A 21,357-nucleotide genomic window follows, 5' to 3' on the forward strand; every position below is an offset into this window, starting at 1 on the left:
CTCCGAGTGGACTAATTTTTTGCAGGGTTGATCTTTGAGTGGGGAAATAAAAAATGAATTGTTTGGATAGTTGGAAACACGATCTAGATGTAAACTTCTACATATAAATACACTTGAAGAGTATAATTCTATTACATTTTTCTTTTAAACTTTGTCGATTCAACAATTGTGAAGACCAAAATGTGATTCCAACAATCAGAGCCATTCATTTTCTTCGTTTATACTCAAAGATCATCCCTGCAAAAAATCGGCCAAATCAGAATTCATCTACTTGTTCGATTACTATTAGAAAATTCATGAACATTCATAAGTTCGATCACCATTACCTTACCTTCTACATCTCTGATTAAGTTAATTTTTTGCAGAGAGGATTTTTGAGTGGGGAATACAAAAATGAACGGTTCGGATTGTTGGAAACAGGATCTCATCGTATGCTATTACATACATAAAAATATACACATAAAATGGTACTAGGACTTTGGGCGACTGATATGATGTTTCGTCACCCAAACCTACTTTAGGCGACAAAAATAGGATTTCATCGCTGAAGGAAGCTTTAGGGGATGAAATTTTTCATCGCCCAAAGTCTTAGGCGGCGAATCCAAAATTGCATCGCCTAAAGTCACGCACCAAATTGATTAGAAGACCATACTTTAGGCGACAAATGTTAAGATTCGTCTCCCAAAGCTGCCTTATGCGACGAGGTCTTAGGTTCGTCACCTTAGGCAGCTTTAGGTGACGAATCTTAACATTGATCACCTAAAGTATGGTCTTCTAATCAGTTTGGCGCGTGACTTTACGTGACAAAATGTTTCGTCACCCAACTCTTTAGGCGATTGAAAATTTCGTCGCCTAAACATGTATGGTTTAGGCGACTAAGATTCAAATTCGTCGCTTGAAGTGTTTTTAGGCAGTTCATCACCTAACATGTTTTTTTATGTAGTGAGGGGCCTTCTAATGAAGGATCCCCTTGTGGGGCTCATACGAATCATTTTGTGTCAATCTGAATCATTTATTTTTTTACATTATATATATATATATATACAGGGGTCTTCTAATGAGAGATCCCTCACTTAGTGTTAAATGAGAGATCTCCTTGTGGGGCCCACACGAATCGTTTTGTGTCAATCCGAATTATTCATTTTTTATATCTTCATTGATAGATTATATATCTTTACAAAAAATTAGTCTAATCGAAAATCATTTACTTATTTAACTTTAATCAAACACATAGACGGTTTCTTCAAAAATATTTAGTTCGTCTATTTGTTTGATTAAAGTTAGATAGACAAGTGATTATGATTTGGCTAATTTGACCACTTGCTTGGCACGTGTGATTGTTTTCTAGCATCAAATTAGGACAAAGAGGGCAATTGAGTAATGTGACATCAAATTGGGTACTGTTGGAAAGGTCTCGGACACACGAACACGTGGGTGCAAACGGTTCGTCGAGTGGATCTACGGTTTGAGAGAAACAGACGAGCGAAGCCCTAGGGGCAGTGTTGACATTTCACAGCCATGAGTTTAAAACCCAAAAATATCAGATTTTAATCATTTTTTAAACACTCTCTGAAAGTTTGTATTGGGTGATCTATTCACTTAATAAACTTGATTAATTTCACTTTCAGTGATCGGACCCCAATTTTTGATTTATATGATCATTCAGGAACTAGTCAAACAGACACAACTCAGACGATTCAGTAACTAAAATCTGAAACTCCAGATTGACTTCTAAAACCAAAAATCACTTTTGTGAACAACACAAATCAAACACAACAAAGGATCAAGTGACATCCTATACACTCAGAGGACCCATCACAGTAGGCATCTCAGTGTTATCCACAACTATAGTGGTGTGTGATTAGCTAGACAGTTCTATAAGACATATATCAATTTCAAACAAATAGCTACAGTGCAGATTTGTGTTTATAAGTTGAGTGAGTCAGTAAGCATACCAACACAAAAGGGGAGACGAATGCACACAAGATGTTCACCCAGAAAAACCACAAAGGGTAAAAACTGGGGGTCTTTTTCAGCTGACCGGGCAATCCACTAAAGAAGAAGTTCAATACAAAGGGAGCATACACCACACAAGCTCAATCACTAAGTCCTAAACTAAGTGGCAGCTTTCTTACCCCTTTGTGCAACTTTCATAAGCAAGGCAATCGGTCATTCATGAAGAAGGCAGCTCCAACTCCAGGCTCATCAATCCATGGCACCAATTCACACCAAACCCAGTAGATTCATCATTGTATGAACATGATATGCAAATTTTGGATTCCTTAAAAAAAAAATCAACCTTCTCAAGCAAAAGGCATGAAAAGGTTGATACAGAATCCTTCAACTAAAATCTAAATGAATGTATTTGAAAAATATATGAAAAGATTTAAACACTCAAGTCCGTTCAGATTTTTAGATGAAACAAACAAGTTCAGAAAATCATTTTGATTTTGAAAAAAAAAAAAAAACATTTTCTAACTTGACAAAAGATAAGCACTCACCCCGAAAATACCCAGATAAGAACACACGAAAATACCCACTGAAAATATGCTCATCAACACCCCCCAAAAAGTCTGAACTGAATATCTCATATACCCGTACACACACACGCCATTTCCATGTTTGCTCGAGCCACGTGGAAGCCAATCAATGGCTGTCCACAAGAGACGAATAAGGGGCATATTCCTTTTGTCCTAGCGGGGTATCCTAGTATTATTAAGGATATGAATGAGGAGCTGTAAAAACAAATATTGCTTTATTTTGCAAAAATCAGAAATGGAGAAGATGATGAATAGTGCTGAGGTGTGTGTAAGTGTGTGGCGTGAATGAATGAGATGCAATCAGATCTGATTGATACAGTGGGGGAACCAAGTCATGTGCAATGCACATGCATGTTTAGTAAAAACAGAAAATGGGCTTTCAATGAAATGGGCTTTAAAAGTAAAACTCCAAATGGCCCCACTGCAGTGTATATATGTCACTGTATCAACCACTGTACGTGAAAAACATTGTTCTTTATGACTAGTCAAATGGACACAAAACTGATACTTTCATGAATTGAATGAAGTGTAGTATACCTTGAGTCTTTGTTCATTCTTGACTTCTTCAATACAACTGATCTTGTCCTTAATCTAGCCTAGAGCTTGTGAGTGATTAAATAAAAATAAATACAATGGTTTTGACAAGGAAAATAGCCAATATAACAAATCCTAGAAACTAACACTCTCTCCTCGTCCTCTCTCACGCCTACTGTCTCTTTCCTCTCTTCTTTCTCCCCGACTGCAACTCTCCCTCTCCCTCACTCTCAGGGTAACCCACCTCCGTACACTCCAACGCACCCTCATATCCCACCTGCCCACCCTCATTTTCCTCCCCACCCTTTTTCCGCCCACACCCTTTACAATCAGTACCCACACCCATATAACTCTGTTTCCCCTTTTCCACATACCCACTTTTCTCAAGATCCTTTTCAGCCCACTTTTCGCAATTTGTGTTTAGACCTCGATCGATTTGGGGGTGAGGACCCCCTTGACTGGTTAAGCCGTGTTGAACAATTCTTTGACCATTATCAAGTGCCAGCTGACAAGAAAGTGGGAATTGCGGCCATGCATCTCACCGGAGACGCAGCAGCTTGGTGGCGGTGGTACCAACCCCGCTATCCACGAGACTGGGGTTTATTTTCTGACCTCCTTCTTAAGCGTTTTGGGGGTTATGATCCCTTGGACTTTCAGGCTTCTCTTGCTAAACTTTGTCAGGAGGGGTAGGTTGCAGAATATCAGTCCCAATTTACTAAACTAGCTTGTAGAGCCCCTGATTTTTCTGAAGAACTTCTTATTGCTTGTTTTGTTGGTGGTTTACATAAGGATCTTCGAGTTGATGTGTGTGCCCTACGACCGCAATCCCTTATGGCCTGCTTTTGATTTGGCTCGGGTTTTTGGGGGTAAATATCTGCATCATCGTGCTACTCACATAGGCTCTCACCCTTTTCTCCGCCCTAAACCTACTCGACCCATTTTACCTCATACACCTCCATGCCCCGCCTTACCAACTCCACCTCGACACAATAATCCATTCCCTGCAGCTTAAACCCGCCAACTTCACCATCCAGTTCAACGTCATCTCACAAGAGCTGAATATCAAGATAAACGTGATAAAAATTTATGTTTCTTCTGCGCTGCACCATATACTTCAGATCATCGGTGCAAAACTAGAGCACAGGCTTTAGTGCTAGAGGCTATTGAAGAGTTCCCTATGGATAATGAGGTGTTACAGGCTGATTCTGATAATGATGTGACAATGACTGATGCTGTGCATCAAGAGGCAACAATTGACCTGTTTTCAATTCATGTATTGACTGGTAATTTAAAGGCTGACACAATGAGGCTTTATGGTTTGTTGGGGAAAAGACAAGTCCACATTTTGGTGGATTCAGGTGCAACTCATAACTTTATCCACCCGTCCTTATTGAAATCCACTAATTGTGTTTTTGACAATGTTTCCCCCCTAAATGTTATGGTTGCTAGTGGTTCTCACTTAAGCACTCAGGGTCATATTCCGTCTCTCACACTTGACCTCCAAGGCTACATTTGTGATACAGATTTTTTTGTGCTTCCCTTTTCTGTGTGTGAGGTGTTGTTGGGAACTGCTTGGTTAAAGTCCTTAGGCACCATTGCTTGGAATTTTGAAAATTTAACTATGCAGTTTTCACATAAGGAACACATATATACTTTGCAGGGTTTATTGACTAATGATGCCTCTTGCATTAGCTGCCAGGCCATGTCACATCTACTGGTCGGAGAGAAACAAGCTTTTTTGGCTCAACTACAACCAATTACACAGCAGCCCAATACCTTTTCAACACATCCTCTAGTTCATCAGTTGTTAAAACAATATCAAGATATTTTTGAACCTTCAGCTACTCTTCCACCAGCTCGTATACATGATCATAGAATTCCTTTAGTCCTTGGTACTCCTCCTATCAATGTCCGACCTTACAGGTATCCTTATTTTCAGAAGAGTGAGATAGAAAAAATAGTGAAGGAAATGTTAGAGGGAGGAGTTATTAGACCAAGTGTGAGTCCTTATTCATTTCCTGTGTTACTAGTAAAGAAGAAGGATGGTACTTGGAGAATGTTTGTCGACTACAGAGCTCTAAACGCTGCTACTGTTAAGGACCGATTTCCTATTCCTATCATTGATGAACTTCTTGATGAGCTCCATGGTGCTTATGTATTCTCTAAACTTGATCTTAGGTCTGGATATCATCAAATACATATGCACACTGATGACATAGGCAAGACTGCCTTCCGTACTCATGATGGGCATTTTGAAGTTCTAGTTATGCCTTTTGGCTTAACTAATGCTCCATCGACCTTCCAGTCCCTTATGAATGATATATTCCATGATTATCTTCGAAAATTTGTGTTGGTCTTCTTTGATGACATATTAGTATACAGCTCTTCCTTGCAGGATCATCTTGGTCATTTATCCACTGTTTTGGACACCATGAGGAAGCATGAGCTCAAAGTGAAATTGAGTAAATGTGTCTTTGCTGTAGGATCGGTTGAATATTTGGGCCACTTAATTTCGGGTCAGGGGGTTGCTGTAGATCCTTCTAAAATAGAGAGTATTATCCACTGGCCAAGACCTATGACTCTCAAAGGCTTAAGGGGATTTCTTGGTCTCACTGGTTACTATCGCAAGTTTGTTCGTCATTTGGTATTATTGCTCGTCCATTGACTGACATGCTTCGTAAATATTGTTTTATTTTGTCACCATCTTTTGAATCGGCTTTTGAACAACTCAAAAAAGCCCTCACTACTACTCCAGTGCTAGCATTACCTGACTTCACTAAGGAATTTTTAGTAGAATGCGACGCTTCATGTATCGGTATTGGAGCAGTTCTATCACAAAATGGTCATCCCATAGCTTTTTTAAGCAAACCATTATCCCAACGACATTTGGCGCTTTCGGTATATGATAAAAAGATGCTAGCTGTGGTTTATGCAGTTCAAAAGTGGCGACCCTATTTGTTAGGACATCATTTTCGCATCATCATAGACCATCACACAATTCAGCATTTTTTAGAGCAGCGTATCACCACTCCTGACCAGCAGAAGTGGCTTTTGAAATTGTTGGGCTATGACTATTCTGTTCATTATCGCGCAGGCACTCACAACAAAGTTCCAGATGCTTTATCTCGGCAGCCGTAATTGCTTGCAATTACTGGGCAGTCCAGTCCTATTCTTGAGGTTGTTAAATTGATTCACCAAGATGTGTTGTCTGACCCTTTGAGTTTGGAAATTCTTCAGCCTTTGCATACAGGTCAACATGGGAAAGCTGGTTTTTCCTTGCGCAGTGACAACATTTTATTGTATAAGGGCAGAATATATGTTCCTTCTAATTCGAGTTGGAGGGATAAACTTTTGCTAGAATTTCATGGGGGCACAATGGGAGGCCACTCAGGTTATTTGAGGACTTACAAGAGGCTTACCCGCAGTTTTATGTGGCTAGGAATTAAACGAGACGTCAAGAAATTTGTGGCTGAATGTGACACATGCCAACGCCACAATTATGAAGGTATATTACCTCCGGGATTATCTCAGCCATTATCAATCCCAGAGGGTGTATGGCTTGACATATCCATGGACTTTATTGAAGGGTTGCCGGTTTCTGCTGGAAAAAGTGTTATTTTTGTCGTCATTGATCGTTTCACTAAATATGGCCATTTCCTTCCTCTCTCCCACCCTTATTTTGCCAAGCAGGTAGCTGATGTATTTATTCGGGAAATCTTCCGCCTTCATGGCATGCCCCGGACCATAGTAAGTGATCGTGACCCTGTGTTTTTAAGCAAATTTTGGGAGTCATTCTTTAAGGCTCAAGGCACTCAACTATGCCATAGTTCAGCATATCACCCACAGTCAGATGGGCAGACCGAGGTGCTTAATCGTACTTTGGAACACTACCTACGTTGTATTGTTGGGGAAAAATCTTCATCTTGGACCTCTACTATTCCTTGGGCTGAGTGGTGGTACAACACTACCTTCCATTCAGCCATTAAAATGACCCCTTTTCAAGCTTTATATGGATACCTTCCCCCAGCTATTACCACATATCTTCCTGGAACAACAACTGTCCATCATGTTGATACTGCTTTACAAGACAGAGATGCTCTGTTAGCTACTCTAAAATTTAATTTACAACAAGCTCAGTCACACATGAAGACTTATATTGATAAACACAGGACTGAACGAACCTTTCAAGTGGGGGATTGGGTTTACACTACTACAATAACATGCCTTTGCTTCTGATATATAAAAGTCCCTTTTCTCTCTTACGCTGACTGTTATCAATCACTTATATTCAATAGCCACAGTGCAGCGACCAAAACAATGACACTTATATTCAATAGCCACAGTGCAGCGACCAAAGCAATGACAGTCTAACAGGATGGGGTCGGTATAGCACTATCCCAACTTCAAGCCTATCCGTCCTTCCTTTATTTCCAGCTACTGTGTTTTATCTATTAATTTGGCTGCCAATTTGCAGGCAGCAGTCAGCTCTTGTCGGGTCTCATGTTGCAGGGGAATACTTCCCTCAATCCAAACCAATAATCCATCACTTTTCTCTCATAATTTTTAGCTTATATATATATATATATATATATATATATATATATACTATCAGTCCCTCAAATCCAAACCAATAAACCAATTTCATATATATTATATTATTGATTTATATTGTATTATTGAAATATACTGCATTCCACATATTCCCATCAATTTTAATACATGGTCCAATTAACACAATTGAAAACTTTATACATTTTTATACTGGGAGGAATTTATATATCCATAAAATTTGTAAAAAACAGACAATTAAGTAAATAAAACATCATAACTCATAAGCACTTCATATTAGTCTTCACATACATGGTTCCATACAGTTATTGCACTACTCGTGCTTCTATGTCTGCTTGGGCCACACAAAGTAAATTTGCCATCCTAACAACTTAATATTTCACAAAGCCTTTTCACATGCTCTTTTCACGTATATCTCATACCAAGCCTTGAATGCACATCTGTCAACCCTCTGAATCCCATGATAAATGGGTATACCTCAAAATACTTGGACTTGTTCCTACAGAAATTTAGTGTGATCTCTCTTAGAAACAAAGACATTATATAACACAAAAAACTAAAACTACCCATCATAAAAATAAGCAGCCAAAAGTTCATAATCCTGAAAAAAAAAAAAAACAGAGAGCTACAAAACATAGTGGTACATCAAGAAACATAACTTCAAGAATTGCATACCTAAATAGCCGGAGCTGTTGAGCCATCTCCAGGCTCTTGCTTAAACTACAAAACTCATGCAAGAAATACACCTACATTGTAGAGGGAAATAAGGATAAGCATGACCAATGTTAAGGTAGATCAAGGAAATTAATCAAAGAATTGCAACCAAAAATCAACATGCTACTAACACTACCAACATAACTATCATATTGTCTATCAAACATCAAAATCCTTATTACTACTTTTATTCGGAAAAAAGTACAGGAAATGGAATTAAAAAAGTAACCATGTAAACAGTTGAACAAGACAGTTATTTTACCAATTCTTATTAACATATATTAATTCTTTTATTTAATTTCTGATTAATTTGTGGGAGGGAAAAGAAAAGCAAGAGAAATAGAAGAGGGGTTACACAATCTAAAAGATCAATTACATATTCATGTACTCTTCATTGCACTAGTACCATGGCTCAGAACGACAATTAAAGAGCAGTTATGGAAATCAACAATTACCAAATTCTTTTTAGATTATGCAGATGTGGATGGTGACCTTAACCTACCAAACAATTCCTGAATAAAGGTACCGTCATCCTTTAGCAAAGAAACAACCTACAACATAATAGGAAAATTAGGCATAATTAATATAACATAGAGCACAATATGTCTAAAGATTGAGCTGTAAATTCTTACGATAGCATTATTTGCATGAATAATGGAATTGAGATTTGCAACTGTGGCCTCATCCAATACTCTAGCCAAAACAACATGCTAAAATAAGGCAGCGTGAGAATTGCCTATTCACATGCACTTGCAGGTCAGAAATTATAAGAACTTGAAAAATTATGAACTAAAAGAAATTCAAGGAGCTTGATTTGTTCACCTTTAGTCCAAGCAACATTCAACCATCAAATTGTTACTGCTGAATGCATATTTCAAAACCAATTTAGATAAACCAAGAATGTAGACAATTTGTGACATAATTACAAAAATTAACAAACATATAGGAGCTTATAGGAATTTTGTGATACTTAATTGCAAAAGCTAGTAAAATAACCTCTAAATTTGTATCCCAACTTCCTGTACACAAGGCGCTTCCATCAGCTGACAAACCCAAGCAGGTAATCTGGGCCTCATGTGAGTTTTGGAGAGATCCCAAATTCAAAACCACCTGCCACAAAATGACAGAGCAATTAGGGCCAATTCATTCATTAACATGCAATAAGGACACCATTAATTTTCTTTTTTTTTTTGGTCAGAGTTAAGCCAACCTCTAGGAAATAAACAGTTTGAATCGATCTTTTAGCTGAAAACCACATTATACACGAGATCTCTGATCCCCTAAACAACAAAACCCAAAATTTAATAAAGATGGCAAGCACATACATAATACCGTTTTAATAAAGATGACAAGCAGATACATAAAACCCAAAAATTTAATAAAGATGGCAAGCACATACATCCCCTAAACTCATCCAAACGGTGTTCCCAAATCAGAAAAGATGAGAAACAAAAATACCTTTTTTCCTTTGAACTCTGACGGAGAAGGAGGCTGAGAGAGAGGATTCTGGCGTTCCCGAAAGATACATACTTAGGAGGCTGAGAGAGAGGATTCTGGTGTTCCCGAAAGATACATACTTTCTGAATAGATCAAACCCAACAGAAATCAACAAGCCATAAAATTTTACAAAACCCTAAAATCAAAATCCCAGAAGCCAAACCCAAAGGAAAATTTTAAAAAAACTAATAATACCTTTTTGTGGGTTACCGGAATGAGTTGAGTTTTGTCTTAGGCAGAGAGGGGGGGGGGGGGGGGGGGGAGAGAGGGGCGGAGCAGTACGAAGTGAGAGAGATAGAGCAGATCTTATCAGATTATTGCTCATCTAATAGTTTCTTTGAACAAGGGAAGAAAGAGAGGGCAGAGAGGGATTGAGAGATTATGAGAGAGACAGAGAGAGAGCAGAGACTGAGACTGAGACTCCGAGAGACAGAGAGAGAGCGTGGGTTAATATTTTATGATGTCTACTCTTATAGTCTTATCAACTGTGAAGGGGCTTTTGGACAATAAACAACCACTTCGAATGGGCTCATGTTACTTTATTGTAATAATAGGCCTAATAAAATTTGATAAATTAATTGTGTCTGATTATCAGTTACCATAGCAAACAAAAAGCCCAGAATGAAATAAGAGTCTCCATTTCATAAGTGAAGGTGACTTTCCCATTACAGTCCCTTCATATCAGATGGTAAAGCATGTTTTTGTAGTAGTGTTACTTGAAACTTCAGCCATTCAGGCAACGTTCAGTTCAAATTCGCCATTCTCATAAACTCTCTGCCCGCTATTATGGTCCATTTCAGATCATTGCTAAGATTGGTTCAGTTGCTTATCGACTTCTTCTTCCTCCTATAGCTAAGATACATCCAGTATTTCATGTTTCTTTATTGAAGGCCAAGTTGGGAAACCACCATGTTGTTTCTCCCACTCTTCCTCCCATATCTGATTTTGGAGTTCCACAACTAGTCCCTGAGAAAGTTTTGGAAAGAGGATTGGTGAAACGTGGGAATATTCCTGTGACTCGCTGGCTTGTGCAATGGAGTGGCTTCCCTCCTGAAGATGCAACTTGGGACGATGCTACCACCATCAGTTCAAAATTTCCTGACTTTGTGGCCTGAGGTCAGGCCTATTTTTTGGGGGGCAGACTTGATGAGAACCCCAAATAATGCGTCACTGCAGATGGGCATCTATATAGTATATGAGTGGATAGTTGGTTATTTAGTAATTTTCCCTGTTAGCTATTTTATTTAATTTATGTATTGACTGGCACTGATCCCTTAGCTAGCCAGCTTAACCCTTTCTTCTTTGTTCTAGATCTCAGATAGAATATATATATATATATAGATATATATGTTGAAAAATGAATTACCTTTATTAGTCTTCTCTGCAGCTTTTATTTAATTGTGGTGGCTGCAATATTTAGTGTGTTGTTGGGTGATTGTCTGTCTTGGAAATCATAAAGTCTATTTGGGTTGTAGGTGCCTTTAATGAGGTAGTTGATTGTTGTAGCTCTGTATCTCTTATATCAGGAGTGTCTTTCTCCTGAGTTCTTATGAAGGAAACTCTCCAGCTTAACCCTTTCTTCTTTGTTCTAGATCTCAGATAGAATATATATATATATATATATGTTGATAAATGAATTACCTTTATTAGTCTTCTCTGCAGCTTTTATTTAATTGTGGTAGCTGCAATATTTAGTGTGTTGTTGGGTGATTGTCTGTCTTGGAAATCATAAAGTCTATTTGGGTTGTAGGTGCCTTTAATGAGGTAGTTGATTGTTGTAGCTCTGTATCTCTTATATCAGGAGTGTCTTTCTCCTGAGTTCTTATGAAGGAAACTCTCCTCTTTGCACCATGGATGTAGGCAGCAAAACTTGCTGCTGAACCACGTTAATTTATTCTGGTTTTCTTCTTCCATATTCTTCCTTTCTAAACTACAATATATATCTATTCATGTACTGATGTTGAAGAGCAGGAAAAATATATTGTCAGTTTTCTTTAGTTTTCTATTCCTTTAATTAGGTGCCCATTACTCTCACTCTCGGTCTTCCTCTCAGTCAAGCGTGACGCCGGCGAACCAGGCCACGCCGGGACCACCGGTCACCTGCTCGATCTCCTTCTCCTCTCTCTCCCGGTGTCTCTCTCTTTCCCAGAAAATCCGGCGAGACCCGCAACCCAAAGAAGACCCGAAACCACCTCCGGCGTTGACTTCTGTTCCCGGCACCATCGCGATCCGTCAACACCCAAGGAAGCTTCCTCTCGTCGCCCTCGTTCCAGTGGTGGTCTCCAATTGCGTACGCCTGAGCAGAAACGCATTCGCCTTTCAGGCCAAACTGCGATCTTAACAACCGTGGCGACGAGATTTCCGATCGCCTTGCTCCAACTTGCGCTTTGAGCCTTTGATGCGCGCCTTTTTAAACACTCTGGCTACTGCATGCATGTAAGTCTATCATTTTGAAACCGAATAATGAATGTTGTGTTCCATAGTAACTTAGGTTCAAGCCCAGTAGCTAGCTATATATATAGCTATTGCTATTTCATTCAGTAATCAGTACCTTTGGTTCAATTGGAATTGCTATAAAAAAAATTCCTACACACCCAATTAAATTCCCTTCTCTTCTAGCTTGTTAATAGTTTAGGACATCCATCCAACGTTAAAAAAGAAAAACGAAAAAAGCACAAATAATATTAACCCGTGGGATCAGGAAGACCAAATGAACTAAGGTTAGTTTCTTATTAATTTAAGTATAATTTTACTCTTTTAGGGGATAATTTAAAACAACTTTTATATTTATACAATTGAATTGATTCATCATGTTTAATTAATTGCAACACTTTACATATATGCACCAATTCGATCCGTCGGCTATGACTTGTATAAAAAAAAATGCATTTACTTGTGCTATATATTATAGTAATTTATAGACATTTCTGTATTTATCTTGTTAGTAATGCATTATGAGATAGGGTAAGATGCTATGACTTGTATAAAAAAATGCATTTACCTGTGCGATTATAGTAATGTATATATATATAGATCACTTGATCAGTTAATTCTCTGGCCAGCTTCATTTTTCGCCAGTACTCTTCGCGTTTTTCCCTGATCACTTGTCTCTCTTGCTCCAGCTCCGTAGAAAGCCTCCTAATTTGAGCCATTAAGGTATAGCTCTGGTGCAAGCTGCCAATCTTCGGTAATTAAACTCTCTCTCTCTCACATAATTCTCTCATAAGTAATAACTTTGAGTTCTCCTGTGTTGTTTCTAAATGGCATCATAATTAACTACATGAGGGAAAGTGATGCTGCCCACTCTGCTGCAAAAGGGGCCGCTTTCTTCCAAAAAAATGATATATATATATATATATATATATATACAAGTGTGGGATTCCATATTTAGTGTTAAATGTGGGATGGGGCGGATGAGCCCACTCTATGTAGTTTTTCAAAAATCCAAACAGTCTATTTTTTAGGTCTCTATTCATAGTCATTTTTACAAAAAATTAGTCAAATCGAAAATTATTCCCCTATCTAACTTTGATCAAACAAATAGACGGTTTTATCGAAAATATTTGGTTCGTCTATTTGTTTGATCGAAGTTAGATAGGCAAATAATTTCCGATTTGGCTAATTTTTTGCAAGGATGATCTTTGAATAGAAACCTAAAGAATAGACGATTCGGATCATTGAAATATTATATAGAGTGAGTCCTATGAGGGATCCCATAGGACTCACTCTATATATATATAGGCTCCTTCAAGTGTGAGATCTCACATTTAGTTTTAAATGTTGGATGGGGTGGATGGGCCCACTCCATGAAGTTTTTCAACAATCTGAGCCGTCTATTTTTAGGTCTATTCATAGATCATTTTTGCAAAAAATTAGTCAAATCAGAAATCATTTGCCTATCTTACTTTGACCAAACAAATATACGAACCAAATATTTTCGATAAAACTGTCTATTTGTTTGATCAAAGTTAGATAGGCAAATGATTTCCGATTTAGCTAATATATTGCAAGGATGATCCATGAAGAGAGGCCTAAAACATAGACGGTTCAGATTGTTGAAAGACTACATGGAGTGGGCGTATCCGTCCCATCCTACATTTAACACTAAATGTGGGATCCCATACTTGAAACTCCATGTAAGTATGTATATATATATATATATGAAAATTTTCAGGTAAGGACGTTCGTATTTTTCAAAAGTTGCGAATGCCGACACAGTGCTGATATTGGGTAGACAGTGTGTCGACACAAAATGATGTGCTGCAACAATTTTTGGAATTTTGTGTCGACACACTGTCAACCCATGTTGGCACTGTGTCAGGGTTCGCAACTTTTGAAAAATGTGGACGTCCTTACCTGAAAAGGACTATATATATATATATAGTCTTTTTCAGGCCGGTAAGGAGCCAACACAGTGACGACATGGGGTCGACACAAAATTCCAACCCCATATCGACCTAATGTCAGCACTATGTCGGCGTTCGCACCATGCGGACGTCCTTACCTGAAAATTTTCCTATATATATAAGCCCCTTAAATGAGGAATCTCTTAATAGAAAGAGCATGTATATATACGCATAAGTATTACTCAACATTCATATAACTTAATTTGTGATATTTGAGGAAGCTCATTACCTTGGGTCTATTAATGTGCAGTTCAAGAATCAGGATATTTAATGACAAATAAGCTAGCTTGATCAAGTAACGTATATAGTTGATCAGTTATGGCTAACCCCGACATAACTGTAGATGTGGAGAAATCAGAAAAGTGAGTTTTGTGGTTGGTTTCTTTAACTTTAAGACCATGCATGCATACATTTAATTTTATTTAAAGTAAATTAGAAAAATTTCCCTTCAAATTCATATTTTCTACACTAAAATCTAGGACATTATTTTTTGGTGTGTTAATCCCTTTGACCACTTGCTAACTTATCATTCTTTCTATTTTCAGATTTTTTAATCAGTATTTTTTAAATTTAAACTTTGTAAATTTCTTATATACCCTCAATCCTATTTAAGACATTTTTTTCCTTAAAGAGTAAATACAGATGTTACCAAAATTAAAAAATTAACTAAGGAAAAAACGTACGTCCTAAATAGGATTGAGGGCATATAAGGAATTTACAAAGTTTAAATTTAAAAAATACTGATTAAAAAATCTAAAAATAGAAAGAATAATGAGCTGGCAAGTGACCAAAGGGATTAACACATGAAAAAGAATGTTATGGATTTTAGTGTAAAAAATATGAATTTGAAGAGGATTTTTCTAATTTACTATTTATGGTTTGGTAGCCATATATTCTGCGTGTGAAATTAAACTATCGAGCAGGCCGGATCGAGTGGCCAACGTTTAATTAATTATTCTTTGAGATGGGTCCAATTTTACATGCATGTTTAATTGCTCTACGTGTTCTTGTGGCAGTATTCCAGGTTTGGTTAATTTACGGACTACAAATGGGCAATCTGCCATGAACGATCAAGGACGTAATAGACCAAATCGAAAATTGCCAACGATAAAGAAAATTCTTAATCCACAGGGGCCATACCGTTCATGTTGGAAGAAATTGTATTTCTTCTTCTGTATAATGGGTGTCTTAGTGGATTCTATTTTCTTCTACATTCCTCTTGCCAACCAGAAAAAAAAGTGCATTGAGTTGCACACAAGTCTTTTAATAACAGCTCTTATTCTACGATTTATGGTGGATCTCTCTTATGCTGTGCACAGTTTTTATGTATTTCGCACACTTTTTGTTTTATTAAAAAAACAAAAAAAAATTCGACCATTGCCACCGCTTGCCTTGTTCTCTGTTTTTCCCTCGCCACAGGTAAGAGAAGCCTTTTTAGAGTAAATTAACTTCCCAATCTCTTTAGTGGCCAAAAAAAAAAAACTTCCCAATCTCTTTGTTAAGATGAAATGAGGATTCTGCCTTCTTAGACTGTGTTTTGTATTTTTTTGTTTGTTTGAATCTTTTGGATAAGATATAAATTTGCCTTGGGCCGGCTTCGGCCAGTTTAATGCATTCTTCTTGACAAAAAAAAAAAAAAAAAAGTTGAGATATAAATTAATCCCTTTTATTTTTAGCCTGAGATATAAATTATCGATATATATATTTTGATTTGGACATATAAATTAATTCACTACATATACAAGCTTAAGATGTTTTATTCGTAGCACAGTTGCAAAATATCACTGGACCAGAATTCTATTGGTTAAATGTGATTTATCAGAAATTAGGACCTGTCAATAGTACCCTAACTGATTCAATTAATATTTGTCACACCACAATTTGATTTCATTGTTGACTACTTTAACAACTGTACTGTATATTTGTATCCAGATGCTAATTCTCTTTGGATATAAGATTGCCACATCTACGGAGGCGGCGAAGATCTTTAGCATTTATATTCTGGTGCTATATATTGCAAGAGTTATTCCCATCTACCAAATTACTACTGAATGGAGTAAAAGTACCGGAAAAGTATGGCTTCATGTAATTACGTTCAGTATCTTTCAGTTCATACTTGCCAGTCATGTAAGTTCTAACTTTTTTTTTTTTTTGGCATTATTTAATTTATATTAATTTGACAAAAAAGAAATACTAATCTCTTTACTTTATCCGCTCCATACAAATATCTTACTTATACATTGCAATATTAATAATAGAAAAAATTTGATGATTGGATTTAACAAATTAGTGAAATTAATAATTTATTGAAGTAAATCTAATTATTGGATGTGTCATCACTCATTTTAAGTATGTCTTTAAAGTGAAGACTTCTATATCTTATTAATTAATAATATATTAATAACAGATTACTAATAAAAAATATATTAATAATAGATTACTAAATTATTAAGGGTGACGATTTTAACAATCCAATTTTGTACGCTTGCACTTTTTGTTTTGTTTTTATGTCTTGATAATTAAGTAAATAAAAGAAGAATGATAAAAGAGAGAAGTGCAAGTGTACAAAACAGGAGTACAAAAATCGCTACCCATTATTAATTATCGCATTTCATTTTGATAACCGAAGGTGTCCTGGGCCAGCTTTTGCGCATCAAACTAATTTCTTGGGCTGGTCAAAGGCAGGCAATCCACGCCGGGCCTAGGGGATTTACAAGGGATTTTATCTCCCTTGCTGCCTGGCTCCATGAGTCGAACTAGAGACTCGAACTCGGGTGCCTGGGTTTACAGCTACACCTCCGAACCAACTCCTCCAACACCTTAGAGTTTAATTATTGCATTTCTAATTACTCCATATTTAATCTCGTTTTCCTCTCTTTGAACTACTCTCATTGATCTGATCTCACATATTTCACATTTGTGAGATCAGATCAATTAGTATGTTTGCGGTTCTTCTATCATTAATTTATTCTTCCGTACTTTTAAACTAATGGGGAGTTATCAAGGTCTAATTTGTTGGATTCTTGGTAGACAAAAATGGCAATGGTCGCGGATCCTTAATTGAATTATAATTGCAAAAAGCTTGAGGTGTTGTTTGGTTCACAAAATGTAGACTTGGGAAGCAGTATGAAATTTCATTCTCAATATTTAGTAAGCATTATTGGAATGTATATACTAGAACAAGAAATTTGAACCTCTTGCCTCTTGCCTCTTGGAGCCCTCTGGGTTTTCTATTATCATCCTGAGTGCATTTATTAAAATCTTTCATCCCATTATAAAATCAAAATATAAGTTTCTTTCTCAAATAAATTACAAATATATATAAATAATTTTAGAATAACGATTTTCACATTCCAATTTTGTACTCCTCTTATTTTTATGTCATGATAATTGAACAAATAAAGGAAGACAAATAAGAGAGATGAGTGCTAGTGTACAAAATAGAAGTGTGAAAATCACTATCCTAATTCTAAATATGCAATAAATAAGGGTATTATATTGAACTACTAATTATGTATGTGAGATGAAGCAATGCTATATAGGAGTGAGAGCCTAATTAATTCTGGGATCGAAGTCCTCACCGATTTGCCAAATTTCCACATAATATTGTCCTTTCTCATTGTAGTTATCTTTCCGTTTTCATATTTTTCCCAAATTGTATTTTAAGTTGGAATTAACCTTTTGATCCTTTAGGTATTTGGAGGTCTTTGGTTCAATTTTTCTATTCAACGACTGATGGCTTGCTGGCAGGAAACTACTTGTGGAAGGGGAAAAAAATGTGAAGTGTCTTTCACTCTATTATGTAAAGATCATAAGTCCATCAGAAATATCACGTTGCTAAATGATAAATGTCCCACCAATCCACCGAATACAACAGTATATGATTTTGGTATATTTCTGGATCAAACTGGTATTGTGGGATCAAAAGATATTCTACGAAAGCTTACTTACGGTTTCTGGTGGGGCCTGACAAATTTGAGGTTTACACATATCTATAAGATATAAGATAGTTTGATTTTGCTTAATTAATGTTTATCGAGGTAGTCCTATTTATTGAAAATGGGAGGCTTTATATAGTAGTTTATAAGGATTTTGAGAGAGTACTCCCAAAGTCAATCAATTAATTTTGAAATGAATGCTCCAATTTTCTTCATTAACCAATCTAATATTATATGTTTGCTGTCAGTGAGTCTACCTTCATTCTTCCGATTATTTGTCCAACAACACATTTTCTTACTTAGAGCACATAACGTCTGATACAGTATCCTTTAATTCATATTTCTCTGCTATTTCACTTTTGCAGTTCTCTTGGTCAAAGCCTCAAGACCAATACCGAAGTAGAGGACAACCTCTTTGCGATTTTAATTTTCGTATGTGGAATGGTACTATATGTAAAGTCTCTCAACGGTAGTTTGCAGGTTTGTTCCAAGTTTTTATATAAAGCTAGCCTAGTTTAGGGTGAGATTGTCATGAATCCCAGTTTAGGGATATGAAACGTCATTTTGTTTGGCTCTATAATTATAGGATATACTTAACATGTGGAAAGTACTTTACTTTATGTAACAGTTAAAATGTATACCAATACTAGAAATTTTAGGATTTAATCACTAAAATAGTACTGAAACCCCTGTGGAATGTATGATCAGTTGGGAGACAAAGTTAGACAGGAAGCGAAAGTCCGTCGGAAGATGAAAATTAAGGATAAAGAGGTAGAATTGTGCTTATCTGAAAATGGCCTCCCTGATAATATGAAGAGAGAAATCATGAAACATGTAAAAGAGGAACTTGAGGAGAACAAAGATGTTGACGTGGAGAATATCCTCTCTATTCTTCCCTCGAAACAGAAAAGCGTCATCAATGAGTGGCTACGCTTGGCTATCCTAAAGAAAGTAAGTTCCTGATGATGTGTATATCTGGAATTAGTTTACACAATTGCAGAACCAGATCAACACATGCATGATTAGTGGCCTGGCCATGCGTAAATATTAAACTTCACAATATATTCTCTCATCATGCCTCTATGCATTGAGCGTTTTTATAATCTAATCTTGGATTTATTCTCTTTCATTAATTTCTTTTTCTTTACTGGGTAATTGGGTATCTAATCTTAGGTGCCGGAGTTTCAAAATATGAATGATGAAATTCTGAAAGCAATATGTAAGCATCTTAAGCCGGTGACATATGCTGAGAGCAGCGAAATTGTTCGGGAGGGGCAACCACTGGATATGATGCTCTTCATCACTCAAGGCCTTGTACAGGTCTACTCAACTAGCAATGGTGGAAGAATTGGTTCCTCAAGCGGTATTAATAAGTTTTGTAAGAGAGGTGATTTCTACGGATCAGAAGAGACTCTAAACTGGGCATTCAACATATTTAGCTCCTCCTCAGACTTACAGGTGTCGACTGGAACTACTGTCGTAAAGTCCTTAACAAAAGTTGAAGCCATGGCTCTCATGGCCAACGATTTGAAGAGTGTAGTCTCTGAATTCTGGTGGCATTTCAGCAAGGAGCTCCCCAACCTAACGGATTCTCAGTTGGAGCAGTTGAAGCCTTTGGCAGTTTCTTCCATCCAAAAAATCTGGCGCTGCCATCATCCAAAGACGGATATGAATCCCAACCCTCCGTTGATCCATCCAAAAAATCTGGTTACTAGTAGTATGACTACTGCTATCTACAGTTTAATCTTTGCTTTTTCTATTGTTCTTATTAGTAATATAGTTGTTGTCGGTATGCTTTTAATATTATGAGATTGTGAGGTTGTATAAGTGCCACGTTATGGCTAATGTGTAATGCATTTCCCTGTGCAATTATGATAATTAAAAATAAAGATTAATAAATAAATAATATATTTATTTATACCCCAAAATTCCCAAATAGGTACCATTATATATTGGATAAAAAGAAAAATGCATTTACCTGTGCAATTATAGTAATATATAGATCACTTGATCAGTTCATTCTCTGCCCAGCTTCATTTTCCGCCACTCCTCGCGTTTTTCCGATAACCAATTAATAAAAAAAAAAAAAAGGTTTTGTAATATGTATGCTCATATAAGTAGGAGACACTAAAAGAAAAATATAATTGGGCGATGAACCCAAATTTGTTGCCTAAAACTCAACAAGTTTGAGCGACGCACATTTTCGTCGCCCCAAGTGGTTTCAGGCGACGAATATTACCATCGTCGCCCAAAAATGGCCTTGAAGGCATACTTTGGGTGACGACTAAGTGGTTTCGTCACCTAATGTTGCTTGAGGTGACGAAATATTGGTTTCGTAGCCCAAAGTACCCTCAAGTGACATAGCCATGTCATCATCCAAAGTGACACTAGGCGACGAAACCAACCTTCCGTCGCCTCAGGGTACTTTGGGCGACAAAGCTTTTTCGTCGTCCAAAGGTCTTAAATGCATTTTTGTGTGCATTTTTATATATGTATAAGTGTATATGGTTATACATCTTGATTATGTTTCTAACGATCCGAACTTTTCAGTCTTTAGTTCCCCACTTAAAGATCATCCCTACAAAAATTTATCTCAATCAAAGATGTATAAGTTAGGTAACGGTGGTGAACTTATGAACGATCGTGAATTTTCTAATACTAATCAAACGGGTAGATGAATTCCGATTTGACCGATTTTTTTGCAGGGATGATCTTGAGTATGAACATAGAAATGAACGGCTCTGATCATTAAAATCACGTTGTGGTCTTCAAAATTGTTGAAACAACAAAGTTTCAATGAAAGAGTTCATAGAATTATACTCTTCAAGTGTTAAAACCATTCATTTATATGTAAAAGGTCACATCTCGATCATGTTTTCAAATATCTGAACCGCTCATTTCTTAGTTCCTCACTCAAAGATCATCTCTCCAAAAAATTAGATCAATTGAAGATGTAGAAGTTAGATATTAGAGCTCAAACGTATGAACGATCATGGATTCCTAATTAGGCAATAGACTTTAGGCCACGAAATAAGAAATGCGTCACCCAAAGTTATGTTAGGCGACAAAATCATAGATTCGTTGCCTATAAGTCACTTTGGGTGACGAATCGTCGCCCAAAGTCCTAGTGCCATTTGTGTACATTTTTATGAATATAAT

At 36.8% G+C, this 21,357-nt stretch overlaps 3 protein-coding genes and 1 long non-coding RNA gene across 14 annotated transcripts; 3 read left to right on the forward strand and 1 right to left on the reverse strand.

Moving 5' to 3' along the window:
* Window positions 1-7,911: 7,911 nt before the first annotated feature.
* Window positions 7,912-10,115, reverse strand: LOC147291963 (guanine nucleotide-binding protein subunit beta-like). Of its 11 annotated transcripts, none has more exons than XR_015121391.1 (9): window positions 10,050-10,115; window positions 9,816-9,937; window positions 9,568-9,637; window positions 9,354-9,467; window positions 9,180-9,215; window positions 8,990-9,067; window positions 8,860-8,908; window positions 8,319-8,389; window positions 7,912-8,142 (listed from the first exon to the last, which is right to left on the reverse strand). XR_015121391.1 is itself a non-coding variant. In XM_086238357.1 (7 exons), exons 3-6 carry the CDS (start codon window positions 9,613-9,615, stop codon window positions 8,373-8,375), a joined length of 228 nt encoding a protein of 75 aa, XP_086094483.1. In that variant the 5' UTR covers window positions 9,616-9,637; window positions 9,816-9,937; window positions 10,050-10,115; the 3' UTR covers window positions 7,912-8,142; window positions 8,319-8,372. The 11 variants fall into 11 exon arrangements, 1 of the variants encoding a protein (XP_086094483.1); XR_015121392.1 differs by having other exon boundaries at window positions 8,813-8,908; XR_015121393.1 differs by having other exon boundaries at window positions 9,180-9,218.
* Window positions 10,116-10,539: 424 nt separating this feature from the next.
* On the forward strand, window positions 10,540-10,969 carry LOC147291964 (uncharacterized). Its single transcript, XM_086236096.1, has 2 exons — window positions 10,540-10,551; window positions 10,655-10,969. The coding sequence occupies exons 1-2, from the start codon at window positions 10,540-10,542 to the stop codon at window positions 10,967-10,969; spliced, it is 327 nt and encodes a 108-aa protein (XP_086092222.1).
* A 659-nt stretch (window positions 10,970-11,628) lies between these two features.
* LOC147291965 (uncharacterized) lies at window positions 11,629-15,542 on the forward strand. Its single transcript, XR_015121526.1, has 4 exons — window positions 11,629-12,290; window positions 12,977-13,041; window positions 14,511-14,622; window positions 15,277-15,542. It is a non-coding gene; the product is annotated as an uncharacterized LOC147291965 (long non-coding RNA).
* A 650-nt stretch (window positions 15,543-16,192) lies between these two features.
* LOC147291966 (cyclic nucleotide-gated ion channel 1-like) lies at window positions 16,193-20,126 on the forward strand. Its single transcript, XM_086238687.1, has 5 exons — window positions 16,193-16,387; window positions 17,954-18,240; window positions 18,564-18,678; window positions 18,907-19,149; window positions 19,372-20,126. Exons 1-5 carry the CDS (start codon window positions 16,193-16,195, stop codon window positions 20,005-20,007), a joined length of 1,476 nt encoding a protein of 491 aa, XP_086094813.1. The 3' UTR covers window positions 20,008-20,126.
* Window positions 20,127-21,357: the final 1,231 nt, after the last annotated feature.

Source organism: Dryas octopetala, chromosome 3 (assembly GCF_963921425.1).
Source record: "Dryas octopetala chromosome 3, drDryOcto1.1, whole genome shotgun sequence".
Lineage (NCBI taxonomy): Eukaryota > Viridiplantae > Streptophyta > Magnoliopsida > Rosales > Rosaceae > Dryas > Dryas octopetala.